The 17,352-nt window shown below is 38.7% G+C and overlaps 1 protein-coding gene across 3 annotated transcripts in view; it reads left to right on the top strand.

The window, feature by feature from the left end:
* Nucleotides 1-17,352, top strand: part of large1 (LARGE xylosyl- and glucuronyltransferase 1) — a 128,229-nt gene that overhangs the window by 53,355 nt on the left and 57,522 nt on the right. For all 3 annotated transcript variants that reach the window (XM_044343399.1, XM_044343398.1, XM_044343400.1), the window contains 2 exons: nucleotides 6,328-6,626; nucleotides 11,745-11,827. In XM_044343399.1, the coding sequence (XP_044199334.1) occupies nucleotides 6,328-6,626; nucleotides 11,745-11,827 (382 nt within the window). The remainder of the gene's footprint in view (nucleotides 1-6,327; nucleotides 6,627-11,744; nucleotides 11,828-17,352) is intronic.

Below are 17,352 nucleotides of genomic sequence, written 5' to 3'. Positions count from 1 at the left end.
ACTGTAATAAAGTCTTTTGCTTTTCAAACAGGGTACAATACAATATCTACCAACTGTTTGGAGCAATGTATTTGGAAAGCATAATAGTTTCTAGTTCCAAATAGTTTTTTTTCTTTTTGAGGAAAGATTTTACCACTATGTTTTGATCCCTTCTTTGTTTTATCAAGTATTGTACTAACATATGCACAACAATGCACATGTCTGCGTAATTTAATGCACGTTACTGCTAATTGCAGAGGGCAGTAATGCAAATGTGTAGTGCATTTAAGCCATGCAATTGACGTTTGGTGGTAATGCGCCTAGAAACAGAAAAGCTCTAGCAAAGTGCAAGGAATAGGCAGAGAAGACTGCTAGCTAGGAAGGAAATGCATTCAACAGATTGAGAATGACCCTGTGAGAAAGGAAATAACAGACTGAAAGTAAGAACTCCCTGTTCTTTTATCAACAGGGGCATTCCTCAGGGTTCAATCCTAGGTCCTTTCATTTTCCAAATCCACAAGGGGTTGTATTAATAATTGTTGATTCCACCTTCACGCAGATGACATTATGTTACACACACATGCTTAATACACTGCAAACAATTAGCAGTTCAATTGCCCAATCAATCTAGTAGCAATACTGGGCTGTGAAAACATCAGTTTCTTGAAGTGCATGCAAAAGGTGATGCATTGAGATTCTAGTTGGTTGGGTGATGTTTTTTTTTATTTTTTTATAAAAATTAGACATAAGTGGACATAACAAGGTTTAAGTTTCATCAGTAAACCAGTGAGCTTTAAAGACTGGCTTAAACACAGCTGGGCCAAATACAATCATATTTGCAATTGTGATGAAAAACTTTCAATGCAACTGCAGTAAAATCTAATGTCAACTTACATGTATCAGATGTTAACGGTAACCATTACATGAGACATTTTCAGCACTGACCTAATGCAACGTAAATATGTGTGCCCCTCTGTTAACACCAAAAATATAACCACAAATCCACACATTGGACACAGTAGCAGTACAGTAAAGTAAAAAATGATTGATTGTATACATGATGTATTCTGTCATGATATAATACAGCATAAATGAATAATGTTGGTTGGGTTTTCAACCTGTTAGCAGCTGTCATACAGAACAGCATCCATCTAACCATCCAACAACATTCAAGGTCACTGACCCAGACAGTTCATCAGTTTTTATTACTGTGCTGTGGTGAGTCTCTGCATGATACCATCCAGATCATACCATCACTGTCAATGCCAAGATTAGGCAGCTGACACAATCCATCTGTCCCGACACACACATACATCCATGTTGGGGACACACGCACCATACTGTGCTTCAGAAAGGCTGCTATAAACACATGCTTTGACAATAATCTTTGTTACAGGGAAATTTCTTTTCTTTTTTCTTTTTTTTTTTGGAAACTTGGATGTATATCATCTGAGTACACAGTGACATCACTAAAAAGAGGTCTGACAGGTCAAGAAACACAAGCAGCCAGACAATCAGACAGGTTGGAAACAAACGTCCAGGTTAGACAAACTTATTTGGAAGAGAAACAAAGATAAGGTTAAAATTACTACCTAAAACTGTCCGTTTTAAACATCCGTCACAGTTGACAGACCCACTTCCTGCTTCAATTTAGTCCCATCTGTGACCTCAGCACCCTATACATTACTCCATGATACGGTCATATACTGTTTCCAATGCAAACAATATGTGATTAAATTACAGAACATCTTATTGCATACTGATGTCACATATGAGGCTAAGTTGAACTCTGACTTAACATAGTTTATTTGAAGGTAAAACTGAAAGTGAATGCACCAAGATAATCTGAATAAACTGCTGGATTGTTTACAACCTGTCTGATTGTCTGACTGCTGTTTCTTACCCTGTTGGACTTGGTTGTAGTGCTGACTTGTTCCCAGAAACAACATTATTTTAATGAGTACAATGTTATTATTCCCAATAGAAATAATGGCGGAATGATGAAAAGTAGGAAAGTGTAATAGGGTTCTGGCATCAGATAAACCTTTTAAATACATTAATCTGTTGCTCAAACTGGATTTCCTGGATCCTATTTTATTTCTCACAAGAACCTTAAACACCGCGCCTCCACCAACACAGCCTCTAGAGCTGTTCTCCACTCTTTTTCGAAATTCTGCTTGCCTTTGGGAGTGGTTGGACAACATGCCATATGAACTTGAAACATTCCCATACAGTTGTGGTCAGAGTCTTCCTGGTTGATATTTTCCCCTTTCTTTGTCAGCTTTTGCAGTCTGTGTTTATAGTATATTTTTTTAATTTTGAGATTATTGGGTGGATTATATAATATTATTGGCAATCTCTAGCTCTACCTTCACTGAATATGCTGTTAAATGAAGATTCCACCCTTTGATCCTTTGTTAGATATGATTGATGAGTGCTCAATCAGTGCAATGTGGGTTATTTAGTAATGCAGCACTGTAATTCACTCTTCTGTTATGCTGACATTCTTTTGACTTGCTAGATTTTTCATTTAATTGTGTGAATATGAAGCCTGACTCTAAAAGAGCATAAGTAGATGCTGAATATTCACTGGATTAAAAATGTTTAGAAAAGCTATTGAACAACACTCATCCCACTCATCCATTTAAAAAAATACTGAGTCGCCTCTATTCATTTATTCTTTTCTGTATCAAATGATATTTTCTTTTTGCAGTGGTAATCTGTTAAGGGTTAACATTGGGTTAGTGTTTAGGTTAATAGGGAACATTATTACTTGATGCAATTCACTCTGTCCTCCTTATCCAAGCGATTAGACAAAATGGCGTCTGGCTGGTGTAGTTCTGTGGAGGTGTTTCAAGCCTTCTGCCAGGTGAACAGATGCCATCGCATGATGGATGTGTCGCCACCATCCAGCAGATATCAGAGAGCAGGAGGGGGAGTATGGAGCTTTACAGATGATGACAATTAAATCTGACATACATGAATGCACTGGGAGCATGGTATCCAAACAGTCATGAATCACTCAGCAACTGCTACAAGCCTGTCTGTCGGCTGGCTAAGAGGTCAGCTGATTATCCTAAGAGCTAAGAGAGGAGCTTTTTAATTATCATAAGAAGCACAGGCACTCTGTCTGTTTTGTGTACATTATTCAAGTACATTTATTCTAGTACTTAAGTCTAATCTCTCTCCTCCAGTATTTAACTTGAGTCGTATTGTGAAAGTTGATTATTTCAGATACTTTATAGAATCAGGTTTTTACATTTAAGAAGCAAATTCCATGCAGATTATGTAGTTAAAAGACATGCTGCCCAACTTTTACTTTGCCATACCATGCATTCTCATATAATACCCAGTGCTGCTATAATGGCTGGGTAAAAACATTAAGGAGGGGTGATTGGTCATTGTACTATGGCTCACATGGTAAATTCAGTATAATGTAGAGTACATTTCCACAACATTAATTCCATCAGTACAACATCAGTCATGTCAAACTTACCACTCTGCTGCTCTCACTTTCACTTCTTAACACAATACTGGTTCATTTACTAGTTACTTCACATTCCCTTCTTCTTTCAGTTTTTTGTTCCCAATGTAAAGCTGCTCAAAGCTCAAAACTCACTGTCTATGTTTCAAATGAAAAGCATACCAGGAAATAGAAGACTCATGCCCTTTGAGCTGCTGGAAGAATTTTAATGGAAACATTTGTACAGGAAGAGTTTCATTGAATGCAGCTCAACAATGATCCAAAACAGTGCAATGTAAAATTGGATTTAATTGGAATTAATTGGTGAAAGAGAACAGTATTTCTATTAGGAAAGAGAAACTTTGAGAGAGCAGCAGAGTGGTAAGTACAACACGACTGTTGCTGTACTGATGGAATTAGTGCTGTGGAAATGTACATTGTAATGAATTTATCTAGAGAACAAGTGTTGAGTTTGCATTAACAGCATAAAGCTGCAACAGCAAATTAGAATGAGTGCAGATAAGGACATGGTGGCCTCTGACTACGATATTGTAAAATATGCTCATAAAACAGGGGAAATTAGAAATAAAGACCTGTTTCCAATAAAGACTATTTTTCAAGTAAAAGCCTGCTTCTCTCTGCAGTAGAGGTAAATAAAGCACTCATGTATTATGATATATAATTATATGAAATTTATGGTAATAATAATATATAATTTATGGTGATCAAATGTTTGCGTTCTTTACTCCAGGCGACATATCCAATATACTTTGTAACCTGAATCCCTGACTGTAAAACTGTGGGTGTGAACTGCTATTAATACTAAGTAATTCCAATCAAAAAGGTCAGGAGTTAGCTTTTAGTAAAACTTTAAATGCAGGCCACTGTCAGTATGACTCTTGATGTTATTATTTATTATTTTATTACTTATTGATAGATTTGGATCCTTTTACCTCTGACATAAAGCACATCTGCAGGTGGAGTAGATGAAGCCCACACAACAATTAACATTCATCACATTTTATACAGTTTAAATTTACAACATGTGTAATCTGAGCATTAACATGGCGAGTGTAGATGTTAAGTTACAGTGCATTTTAATCAGCTAATGAATGAATGAATAATGAATTAGATTCTTGGGCTTTGCTGAGGCTTTTGTTTGCATGTAGATGATGAGCTTCATGACAAATACCTAAAAGCCAAATGAATTGGCTTGGCTGCATAAAAGACCAGGTGCATCTGCTGCCTTGAAAATGCCATATGCAATCTCTGAGCAGCACAAACAAATGGTCATTGAGTCTAGTAAAGTGGGATTAGGCCCAGCAAATCCACTCTGCAAATTAACTACAGCTTGGACGAAATGGAGTCCAGAAGGTGCTTTGGTTTTCTGCGAGAGGGCTTAACTGCCCTGCATGCTTGAAAGGCCCTGTGCATATACTGGCTGCCTTCATATCTTATGGCCTCAGGGGACAATAAATCTGAAGGAAAACAAAAATGTGCCACTAAATTAACACACTTCATTGGAGAACAAACCAACGAGAAGTTCTATAACGTTACTGCAACTAATGCAAGGCTGCATATAGAGGCCTTTAAACATAAATATTTGAGGAAAAATGTGCATATGTTGGAGTTCATTGGCTTTTTCTCTGGAGGCATGTTCAGTACATGGATGTTTATTTGACAGCATGTTTCAAAAAGGGACCAACATTCTCCCAGTTGGATGAAAACAACTGGTTGTTGACTGAGATGACAGATGGTATCATACTGGAAAGCCATCTATGTCCCAACACCGATCAATGCATGTCATTTGAGCTATAACGCCTCTGGTTCCTCACCATACTGTAATATGTTGAGTTCTCCAGAGCTGTCAGTTTCCTCCTCCCCAGTGATTTTCAGAATGTAAAACCCATTGTATTCTTTAATGATCTTCAACCAAGGCCTCTCACTCTCCTCTGGGAACTGAGATTTCTACAATGCACTGGAGAGAGAGAGAGAGAGAGAGAGCTTCATCTTCTCTCTTCCCTCTGTCTCTCTTCAGGACTCAAGGCTGCTTGTTCATATTTGAAGCAGTCAGAGAAGAGGAGATGAAGTTGCTGCTGACTTGGATTAGATGCACAGAGCTCAGGCTGCCCTGCTAATTGTACCGACTGTACTGATGGAAAGATATCTGTGTACTCCCTATCTTAAGATGCATCAACACTTTGATCCTAAATGTAAACCCATCTATTCTCTTAGATATTCTCATTGTGTTTCTCTATTAAAGGAAAATTCACCATAAATTACTTAAGAAGTTATGAAATGGCTGTTGGAGCTTGTGTTTGTGTTCTACTACTTTGGTCCATACATTGAATTTTTGTATAGCTATTCATAGTTCATGAACTATTCATGGACTTTTCATCCAGTATCACCATCAGGATGACATCTTTGGTTCAGAGTGAAATATCTTAACAGCCTTTAGATGCATTGCCGTGATATTTACTCCAGACATTCATGCTCCCTTCAGGATGAAGAATAACTTTTCATCTAGCACTGAAATTTCAATGTCTAATACTTTGATTTATGACCACATAACTGGAAAAACTAGCATCCTCAGCTTTACCCTGTGCTTTGTGCTAATGAACAAATGTTAACATGCTAATACGCTAAACCAAGACTCAGAGTGCCAAAAGTAGCCCATCATTTTGAATTGAACCTCCAAATGCCACTATGTCGCCACCACTGGTGTCAGTTTCATGGTTTTATTGTCATTTCAATACATTGCACATGTAAAAGATACCGGTGCAATAAGATATGAAAACAAAAAAAAAACAACACACAAAGTATGGGTATTAAGGTTGTCACCTACTTTGAAATGACATTCATCTTTCTTGTCCTGCCCCCCGCAGTGAAGCCCCTCCCCCTGTCTCCATTGGAAACCCAGTCATCCACGCCGGTGGGTGGAGCCGGCGAGCGCCAGGCATTAGAGCTGCGGGTGCGGGCGGTGGAGGAGGAGAACCGGGCACTGCGCCGGGAGCTCAGCCGGCCACCCAGGAGTCCATCAGCACGCCTTCCAAATGGCGGTCACCGTGGCAACCAAAGCCGAACTCATTCAGAGGAGGGCACTGGCGACAATGAAGGCCAGAAAGCTGCTGCAGTGGGAAACAGCTCAGACTGTGTGCAGCAGCCGGTGGTGGATAAGTGTGAGGTGAGACATGATCAGTGTATATTTGTCATGGCAACTTTAAAAATAAAACCTGTTTTGTTAAAACTACAAAATCTTCCATCAGTAACATACCACTCAAATCCATTTTTGTGTAGTAATGCAGTATGACATTGAAGGTTGTTTCCAGGAACCAGAGTGCCATTAGTATGTTGTGAGACCATATTATAGCTTGGCTTTATTCTCCTATTAGCCTAATCCTCCAGCAGTGATGCTGTTGGTTTGCTGTTGGGAAATGGCTCACTGTCAGAAGGCTGGATAATGTGAGAGCTTTAACAGAGCCCATGCTGTGATCCCCACTCTGATAGTACCCTCACTGCACCACAGCACATCACCTTTTAGCTCAGTGGGAGTTTGACTGGATGACAGGAATAGCCTATACTTACAGGTAGTCAGATATCTTGTTACAGATTCAGGATATTGGCTCAGTACTGTGAAATGGGCTTAGTACAGTACAGTGAACATATACATTAAAAGTGGGATTCTGATCATTTGGCTTTTGAGACTGAAACTGATATCAATATTTGAAAGTTTAAAAATCTGATATATCGGCTTTCATTTTTTATCTTTTCACATACAGTACTGTGCAAAAGTTTTAGGCACCCTAGATGTTTAGATTCTTATCAATAATGCAATACCATCAGGGAGGTGTCTGACATGACAATGACCCCAAGCATACAGCTAGAGTCATAAAGAACTATTTTCAGCAACAATAAGAATGATGAGTCCCGCAACAGATGGTATGGTATGACCCCCACAGAGCCCTGATCTCAACATCATGGAGTCAATCTGGGATTACATGAAGCACCTGAGATGGCCTAAATAATAAATCCACAGAAGAACATTCTTTCTCCAGGATGGTTACAACAACCTACCTGCAAGTTATCATGAAAAACTGTGTTAAAGTGAACCGAGGAGAACTGCTGCTGTTTTAAAGGCAAAGCTGCTCACAGCAAATATTGATTTCATTTAGATTTCTGCTGTTTACTCAACTTTGTAAGAAGTTAATTGATAAATTAAGACAATTTATAGCACTATTTTTTGTAAGCATTCTCACTTTACTTTTAGCGCCTAAAACTTTTGCATAGTACTGTATATACATAAAAGTAAAAATCTATTTCTATAAGCATCCCTAAATTAACCACCGACCAACCACGTGGCTGCTGGAACTTATGGTCTGTATGATAAGGTGTGAGAGTAGCTTGCTTCTTGGTTATTGGTTCCTTAAATAAGAATAAGTAGAAATGGTTTGAGCAGTAATTACACACTTATAACCAGATAACTGATGGGGGGGGGGGGGGGGGGGGCACTCAAATAAATCATAGATTGTAATCTGTTAAATTAAAAACGCAGATCTCCAGTCAGTACAGAACTTTACTTTAGTATCTCTGGGAACAACAACATCTTCAATGTTTGTGTATTTGACAAGAAGAAGAGTCAGTGAGTTACCTTGACAACGGTAAAAATGTATTATTGTACTGTGTGCTTTTGAATAAAAACTATATGACGAGTCAGACATTTTAGATAAAACTGTGTTGCCACCAAGTGAAATAAGTGTTGTTTTATTGTATTTATGGGACAATGTACAGTTTTAAACATACATGTTAACATTTAATGCACTGCACCAGAGTTAGCTTTAAAGCTAGCTTTCATCTGCAGTCCCTTACATAAAACATATAACAGCACATATAACAAACAGTACAAAGCAAAAAAACACACAGGGATGTAGACTCCTGACTACAGTCTGTGTTAGGAGAAAGACAGAGAAGAAGAGAATAACATACAAAAGTACACAGATTGGGTAAAGGGTTAGGGTTAGGGAATGCAAGTGCATATCAGACATTTACTAAAATATATGAAGATGCACCCTACATGTTGGCTGGAAGGAACAACTTCATAATAAACTGTTTATATCTCTCTATAGCTCAGACTAAGAATGCACCAAGAGGTTCAGAGTTTATGATCTCAGTCAGACATATACCTTGTGCTCTCTCGCTGGCAGGTGTGTGATTTGTGTGTAATGCTCTGAAAAAGGATATGCCCTCAGATGGTTGCTCATCACCACCTTCAACTTTCCTCCCACATCAGCCGTCACTCACGCACAGTTCTCTGCTACAGCCAAGCGCTGTTCAAAAGCCAACTGCAGGGAAAGCAGAGCTCCTTCAGGGTCGGACGAGGGAAAATCTAGAGAGGGCAGTCTGACTGTAGCACCCTTCCAGGAGTGCTTTAACATGACCCCTCCTCATTTGGAGGGTTAGCCTAGCTGCCCTGACCCCTGCAGGGAGATTACTCTGGAAGCTCTGAGAGGGGGAAAAAAATGCACATGGAGTTTTGACATGTCAAGCTGGCATCGGGGAGAGATATTTGGAGCTAAAATTGGAGTCATAACCCAGGGCTGTGAGGGAAAAGTCCAACATAATGTAGTCAAATACTGTTAAAAATCAGCTAAAGGCACTGGATTCTTCTACAGCCACTACTCTCATTCAACTGCCATACATGGTGAAATGTTTTATTCAAAAGGGAGAGAGACAATCTTATCACCTACTTCAAAAGACCACATTACAATGGAGCTACACAATGAGCAGAAGACATGCTGGGGAAAACCACCAATTGACATAGAAGTAGACATGACAAGTTGAGGGAACAAAAAAATTCAATTACGGCATGTCATCAAAGAGTCCCAGAATTCATTAAAAGAAGTCAGTTTTTCTCACTGCCTAGGTCTTATTGACCATCAGTCCTGTTGGCTGTGAAAACATTTATTGTTGGGTGCAAAGTGACTCTGCATAACACATCATTACAGTGGATTGCGTGGGCAGCCAAACAAGGATTTATCACATTTTTTATGTACAAGGGGCTCTCTACTGATTTGACACGTCACAATCAGTTTACTAGTCATGAGAAGTATTAATCCTGCTGTGAAAACATTGGTATTATGTCTTCTGTTGCATGTTTCAATGCTTTTGAGCTCTATTGCACCATCAGGTAGGGCTGTGTGATATGACGATATATATCATGTGACGAGAGAAAAATGTCTATCGTTTCATATAATGCTCTATTGTTTATATCATTGTGACGCAAATCACGGCGGTATTTTTTGTCATTTGGAGTTTGTCCATCTTTTGCACGGATTGCTGCTGCGCTGCACATGCGCGCAGGGTTCAGCCCCGCAGCGTTGAGAAAGAGCAGAGAAGCAGCAAGATGGCAACTATAAATAACAGCAAAACTCAGTAGAGACTGTCTTTATTTATTTTATTTACCAAATTTATGTGCATTCTTTTAATTTCAGCTCAGTGTGAGGGTCTCTGCTACAGCTGCAGGGTCGAGCGGAGGTGTGTGGGCGTGTTTGTGCTCTAGAACATAACCGCTGTGAAACAATCAGAAAACAAAGTTTTATTGATCTGGTTTACCAGCTTTTTCACTACCGGCGCTCCCTCTCTTCATTCACTCTCTAGTTCACTTGACCACAGCTGCTCTCTCTCTCTCTCTCTTCGTCTTGACTTTTTTAAAATGAGTCGGGTAACTGACAGAAAAGTCTAACTTAACTTCTAATGTTATCAAACGAATCGTCCTAGTAACGTCTCTGTCCTCCGTCATGGCAGAGTTTACAGCTCTGATCAGTCTGATCTCCATCACGCCTCTGAATCAGGAACGCCTGCATACTGTAGAAGCACACACGGAGGCGGCTTTATGCCAGCGGAGAGAGACGGAGGGGACGGTCCAACTATTTACACATTAAATTAAAATGTGCTATATCAGGATAGGTATCGTTATCAGGATATGAAATTACCTATATCGGGATATGAAATTTTGGTCATATTTCCCACCCCTGCCATCGTTATCTGAGCCTTGGCATGGAGTTTACGAGTTCATAACAAAAAGCCTGTGTTACAAACTGGAGGAAAAGAATTTGAAAGATGTGTAAAGGGAAGGTCTAATAAATGACACTATTGAGTTGCATTGTGGGTATTGTAGGATCCATTGTATTTGGTGCCTAACCCATAAAAGTCAGGCTATCTCTGCCTCTTTTTTAATCTTTCTGAGCCCCCCAACTTTATATCAGTGCAACACTAAATCACAAACTGTTAATAAGATCATGCAGAGCTACTCTCTGCTTTGACCTATCCTGGAGTTATGCATGCACATACTGTAGGTTTCTAATACATTGGAAGATTGCAAGAGACATTGTAGATGTATTCACTTTTAGCTGATTGGTTTTCAATGGTGCTTGGGTTCAAACAGTCAGGAGACAATTCTCAATCAGCTGAAAAACTTCTGATTTAGCTAATCAGCATCCACAAATCTGCTGAGAAATCATAGAAAAAAGACGAGAGCTATCAGAGTTTTAAGTTTTCATCAGTATCAAAGTCATCCAGTGATAGTTGTCTTTTCATCCATGCTCACACCACAAACAGGAACTGCTAATAGCTCATTCAGCATACTCTTAATGGTGGCAGTTTACCAAAATGTAAGCCAATGTTGGCTAAAAAAATGGGGCCGGGTTGTAGCCTACATGTAACTCACTGAATCCATGGCAACATTTCTGTTTACAACATCCCCCAAAGCATTATAGGAACTGTAGTTCCAAAACAGAGAGCATGAATATCTCCCAAATCGAAGTAAGATAAGGAACAACACTGTTGTCTCAGTTTTGTCTGAGGGTGAAAACCCCTGGTTTAGATAATTAGGTTAAACACAAATCCACTGGACTCCACTGTAAATATGTGACTTCTGGTGCGACTACCCCCTTAGATGTTAGCATGGCACTAGTAAGTAAAATATTGTCATAAGAACAGTGAAGGAATATCCTAAGAGAATTTTTGTTTCTGCAATTTTGTAATTAGTGGTAATTAACAATAAGCCAGGCAGAAACAGACCATAAGCAGTTTGTTTGATATTTTTATGATTGGTGAATTCTGCCCTTAATACTTTGATGTCATGAATGTTTGTATGAAACACTGTTCTCTTTGTGGTTTATTTCTGAAAATCAAATATTTTTTTCTTCACAGCTCTTAATACTTTTATCACCGTGCCACACTCTTCCTCGCTTCTTCTTTATTTTATATACCTGTTAATCCTTCACTCTTTTCATCTCCTCCACAGACCATCCACGTGGCCATTGTATGTGCAGGGTACAACGCCAGTCGAGACGTGGTGACACTGGTTAAATCAGTCCTTTTCCACAGGTACAGCAATGCTCTGTTTTTCTTCACACACACACTTGTTTGTCCTTCAAAAATTGTGTGGACCATGATCACTAACTGCATATGACCTAAGCCTAAATAAAGGTTGCAGATGTTCTGGCGTTCATACTAATGACATTCCAATTTTGGCAACAGTCTCATGTTAAACAACAGAAAGAGTTATATGACAGAAGTAGGTTGTGTCCTCTTTTAAGAGGAGTGTCATCTCCACAGGGATGAATGCCAAGGTTTCCTCCACTCTCATCAGAATTAAAGAAACCATCAAGTGCAAAATGTCCAGTACTATACAAAACTATCCAATTATCAGTCTGGTTATATGTTGTCATTGGAACCTTCACCTGATGCAGAGGAGAAAACATGCACACTCCAAAGACTCTAAAGGTGTCAGGCTGACAGATGTCCTTGAAAGAAAGGCACTTCCTCATGCTTTCTCAAGACATTTAAAATGTTGACACTGGAATGAAGCAGAGTGTATACTTTGCAGAAATAAGTTTGCATTTCTTGAAACTAAACATTTGCTCACACATAATGTTAATATTAACCTTAAACTCAAGTCCTAATGCAAATTTATCCCCTCAAAGAAGTGCCGACTGGATACATGTCTTGGGTTGAAAGCTCTCACAAGGATGCAAGAAGAGTAAAACACACAGAACTAAATGTGAATTATAGCTAAAGAGCTAAACAGCCACACACACATGAACAGTATGCGTATACACTAGGGATGTGCAGAGAGCCCACTATTTGTATTTATATCTGTATTTGTTGAGGCAGCAAAATTATTTGTATTTGTATTCGAATTAAAGTGGAAAGAGACTTAAAAATCCTGTTTTTGCTTTTATTACATTTTTAATTTTTGGAAAATTAAAGTCTTACAATAAGCATTTATGAATAAACTACCTTAAGAAAGAGGTCCCCAAACTGGGTCTCCCAGATCATAGACGACTGTGCTGACTACTGAGCTAAAACTTTACTCTTCACCTCATTGCAGACAGACCTCTAACTAACAAATATTTTTTTAAAATATTTGTATGAAACAAATATTTGTAAAAAACACACTATTTGTACTTTGCCAAATAATGTATTTGTATTTGGGCACACCCCTAGTGTATACACATATACAGTATGTGTCAGGGATATGTCAGTAACTCTAGAGTGGGTACAGTGCCAGTACAGATACAGGTTATGCTCAATCTATGATTTTCATAGAAAACTTTCTTCTAATAGTTTGGTAATTAGTCATCATGATGCACTGTTACATTTGGTAACATTTGTCATTTGTTCAAACACCTCAAAGTTTACATGTTAAGGATAGGTGACTTCTTGTGGCTGTGTATATAAGAAGACTCTCAGAAACAGACACAGAGGTGGTGTGACGTAGATGCTGTGTCTAGAAGTATTCACCCCCTTGGATGTTTTCATGTTTTGTTATTTCACAACATTGAATCAGTGTAGATTAAATGTGGCTTTTTTGACACTGATCAACAGAAAAGAGTATTTAATGTCAAAGAAAAAACAGATCTTTACAGTAATCTAAATTTATCACAAATATTTTTTATTAACAGGACAGCTAAATCATCAATGGTACAGCCAATTGGTTTCACAAGTCACATAATTAGTTAAATGGAAATCACATGTATGTAGTTGAAGGGTTTCAGTTGGTTGTAGTATGAATACATCTGCATCTGGAAGGTCCAAGTATTAATGAGTCAGTGTTGTGACAAAACCTATGAAAACCACAAAGACAAAGGAACACTCAAAGCAACTCAGTGAAACAGTGATTGAAAAGCACAAGTCAGGAGAGCATTACCAAGTTACCAAACATCCCTTGGAGTTCAGTTAAATCAGTTATGAAGAAATAGAAAGAGTGTGGCTCTGGGAGACTAGTGAGGGAAGACACCAAGAGACCTGTGACAACTCTGAAGGAGATACAAGCTTCTGAGGCTCAGACTTGAGAGACAACAGTTGTTCAGGTGCAAAGAGAAAGCCATTCTTTAAAAAAAAAACTAAATGACATCTCTGTTGTAGTTTGCCAGAAGGCACATTGCAACAAAAGCCTGTTTGGCTGCTTATCTTACATACTTAGACAAACAAGACAGAGGTTTGATTAATGCTTATTTGTTAGTATTTTCAATCAGTATGTTTCACTTTTGATGCTAGAAGAGAAAAGAGAGTTTGGCTGGGGTTTCTTGAGTGTAAACGTCCCCAAAAGGGATAAAGAGCAGAGTGTTAGCCTACACTCTGATATAGTAACATAGAGGACCAGCTTCAACATAGTGGGGAAACTCTAAAAAGTGGATGCTATTGTAAATGGGTTTTTTTCACATAAACTGCAGCTCCACAAAATAATGGCCTTGGAAATAAAGCTTGGATACTACTGCAAGTGGTAAGATAATAAGCTGGACATGCTAACGCTGCAGCTTGGGTTTGAGCTGATATACAGCTCAAACCCGAATACAAATACATTGTTCGGCAAAGCACAAATAATGGGTTTTTTACAAATATTTGTTTCATACAATTTTTAAAAATATTTAGAGGTCTGTCTGCAATGAAGTAAAGAGTAAAGTTTTAGCTCAGTAGTCAGCACAGTCGTCTATGATCTGGGAGACTCCAGTTCGAGACCCACTCATAAGGTAGTTTATTCATAAACATTTATTGTAACACTTTAATTTTCCAAAATTAAAAATGTAATAAAAGCAAAAACAGGATTTTTAAGCCTCTTTCCACTTTTATTCAAATACAAATACAAATAATTTTGCTGCCTCAACAAATACAGATATAAATACAAATAGTGGGCTCAGTGCACATCCCTAGTTTATACCAATTCTTAGGCTCCTGCTCTTGTATTATTAGTTTTGGAAAAGTTAAAACAGAAATACACCACCCTCCAATTGCCTACAAATTATTCCTCTTACTGCAGCCCCATGCTCACGACTTCAACATGTGGAGAAATCCACAGCTTGGTAGGCCTGCCGTGGATAGTTATGGATGCTAAGTCAATTGTTAGTTAGAAATCCTGTTAAATTATGTTGAGTAGATCTCCTGTTGGACCTGCAGGATAAATAAAATGAGCTTGCAATTGCGTAACTTGATGTAGGAGCACTTATCTGTTAGTGTGTAACATTATTTGATGTTAGATGTGTGTGCCATTAGTCTTATGTAAACATGAATACTGAATGGTTTATTATGCGTCGGAGATGGAGAATTCATTAGTTATCAGTCAGGGTGCATCCAGCATCACAGCGTCCACAGTTAATAGCTCTACATCTTAATTAGCTCCAGAGTTGCAGGTGAATTAATCAGAAGTGCAATGATGATTTCAGATAGAAAGTTAGCTTTGACTCCTGCTGTGCAGACACATCTTTAGACATTGTCAATTATTTTCTTTTTTTATGACCAGAGACACTTAAGCAACACAGTCCCTGTCTATTGTTTGTCTGAAGTAACATTAGTGTTCTTGTCAGGTTGAAGTTTCTCTCCCTTACAGCTCTGTGGGGGGTCATGAGAGTCTAAACACTGTTTTACTTATGTATAAATATTCTAATTTGAAATATTCTAAGTGTGACTGGGATCAAATGAGAATCAATTGGGCTGAGGCTTGTTGATAAATTAGTATATTAGCTTTGATCCCAAATGAAGAAATCTGCAAGAAAAATCACATCTTTTTTTTCAGAGTTCTAAATCATTCCAATCAGGACACACAGATGTACACATACATCTGAGCTTACTTTACATCTTTTGAGGATGAACATCCATAAATCTGCTTTGAAATTGTATAAAGAGAATCCATTTGATTGTTGTCTGTACATCTATGGTTGCGGTGCAGAAGGCAGCTGTTGCAGCGTGGCTTTTCATGATGCATACTGGCTGAAATATTATGTTCCTGTTCCCTCACAAATGATCTCTGGCCAAGTATAGACACCAGTTTGCAGCAGCATGTTAACCAGACAGCAGTCAAAAGTTTCATTTTGGTTATTACAGATTTAACATCAGTTAGGCATAGGTGATAATCTACCAGTGAATACAACCAGAAACCAGATGGCCAATGGAACCCAAACTTCATGGCAACATTACACTCAAAACTCATCACCAAAGGAAATAAGAAAAATAGTAGGAGTGATAAATATTAATAAGTAAATCCTTTTTTTCTGTTTGTTTCACATTATTAATTAATTTCTACTTAAAGCTGGAGTGTGGGACTTTTGTCTCCCCCTTCTGGCAGTGAGAGTAAAGGGGGGGCGCTCAGCTGTGGTTGCCTGACACAGGCATGCAGCACGCTCTCATGTGCACCCCAAATGACAGGCACACAGAGAGGGCCGGTAAAAACATAAAAGTTTTGATGTTCCACTGGCCCAAAAATGTCTTTTTTGACAGTCCACCAGCCCACTGGGACTTGTCCCAAACAGTATGCCCAATAGCTAGTACAACACTGGCCCTAACCTACTGTTGCGGCTGTAAAGCAGGGGATAAATTGTTTTGAGCGTCACCCAACCCTCATGAAATGACTCGTTTCACTATCAGAACTTGATCCATTCGGTCCAATAACATTTGGAACAGCCAGCGTGGGAATGTCGTGCCCAACTTGACGGCGGCGATTGACTTAATCAGCATTGTGTGAACTCATTTGGCAAGAGCTTGAATGGAACAGAGATTCATTTATATGTAAAAGTTCTGCACTGCAGGTTTAATAAGACACAGAATGTCCCATCAACATCTGTTCTTTTATGCCCAGAATACTGTGGCACCCACTAGTCAAAGACAGCAGGTTAGAACGCTGTTAAGGCATCTACAAATAGGAAGCAATGCTATATTAAAAATACCAGTCTTTATTATACATAAATATAGTTTTGTTAAATAAAACCACTTTAGGCACAAAACAGGAAGTTGGTTGGCAGCAACAGCCTACGTTAAGGGTCTCACAACATCTAAATTGGATTAAAGGGGCGAAACAACATAACCTAGTGCAGGAGGAGCTCACAATCTATACATTAGTCAGTGTGCTCAATAGTGCAGACAGGGTGCCGTCTTACAGGAATATATGACACTGTTCTTGTTCTCTCTCCATTCATATGCAGATATTTACAGTGTGTTACATATAAAAACGGTCCTACAACATGTATAATATAGTACCACTTACAAGCCAAATTATGGAAAAATAATATTATATAGCAAACATTGCTGTAGACATGTAGTGTCTATGAAATAAAATGTGTGGTCAGTAGATGATGAGGTAAGAGGAGTTTTAAAGGACAAAGAGATCAACATCACTAATCTGTACAGTTCTGTTCACTGTTGAGTCTTTAAAGTTTACAGATTCCCCCAACTGTCTCATCAGGTGACGGCTGATGATTTGGACAGGAGTGGTCTTTTTTAGGTTGGGGACAGGTCACCAGCAGTGTAGCTAATATGCTAACCCCTGCAGGCCGTGTTTAATCAGAGAGGATGTTTAAATGTTGACTCACTGCTGTTATGCCACTGACAAATATATGAGCAGACAGACGCCTGAGAGG

The sequence above is a fragment of the Thunnus albacares genome, chromosome 23 (genome assembly GCF_914725855.1).
Source record: "Thunnus albacares chromosome 23, fThuAlb1.1, whole genome shotgun sequence".
NCBI classification, from domain to species: domain Eukaryota; kingdom Metazoa; phylum Chordata; class Actinopteri; order Scombriformes; family Scombridae; genus Thunnus; species Thunnus albacares.
Note: the sequence above shows the minus strand (reverse complement) of the source record. Positions and strands in the feature narration are given on the sequence as shown.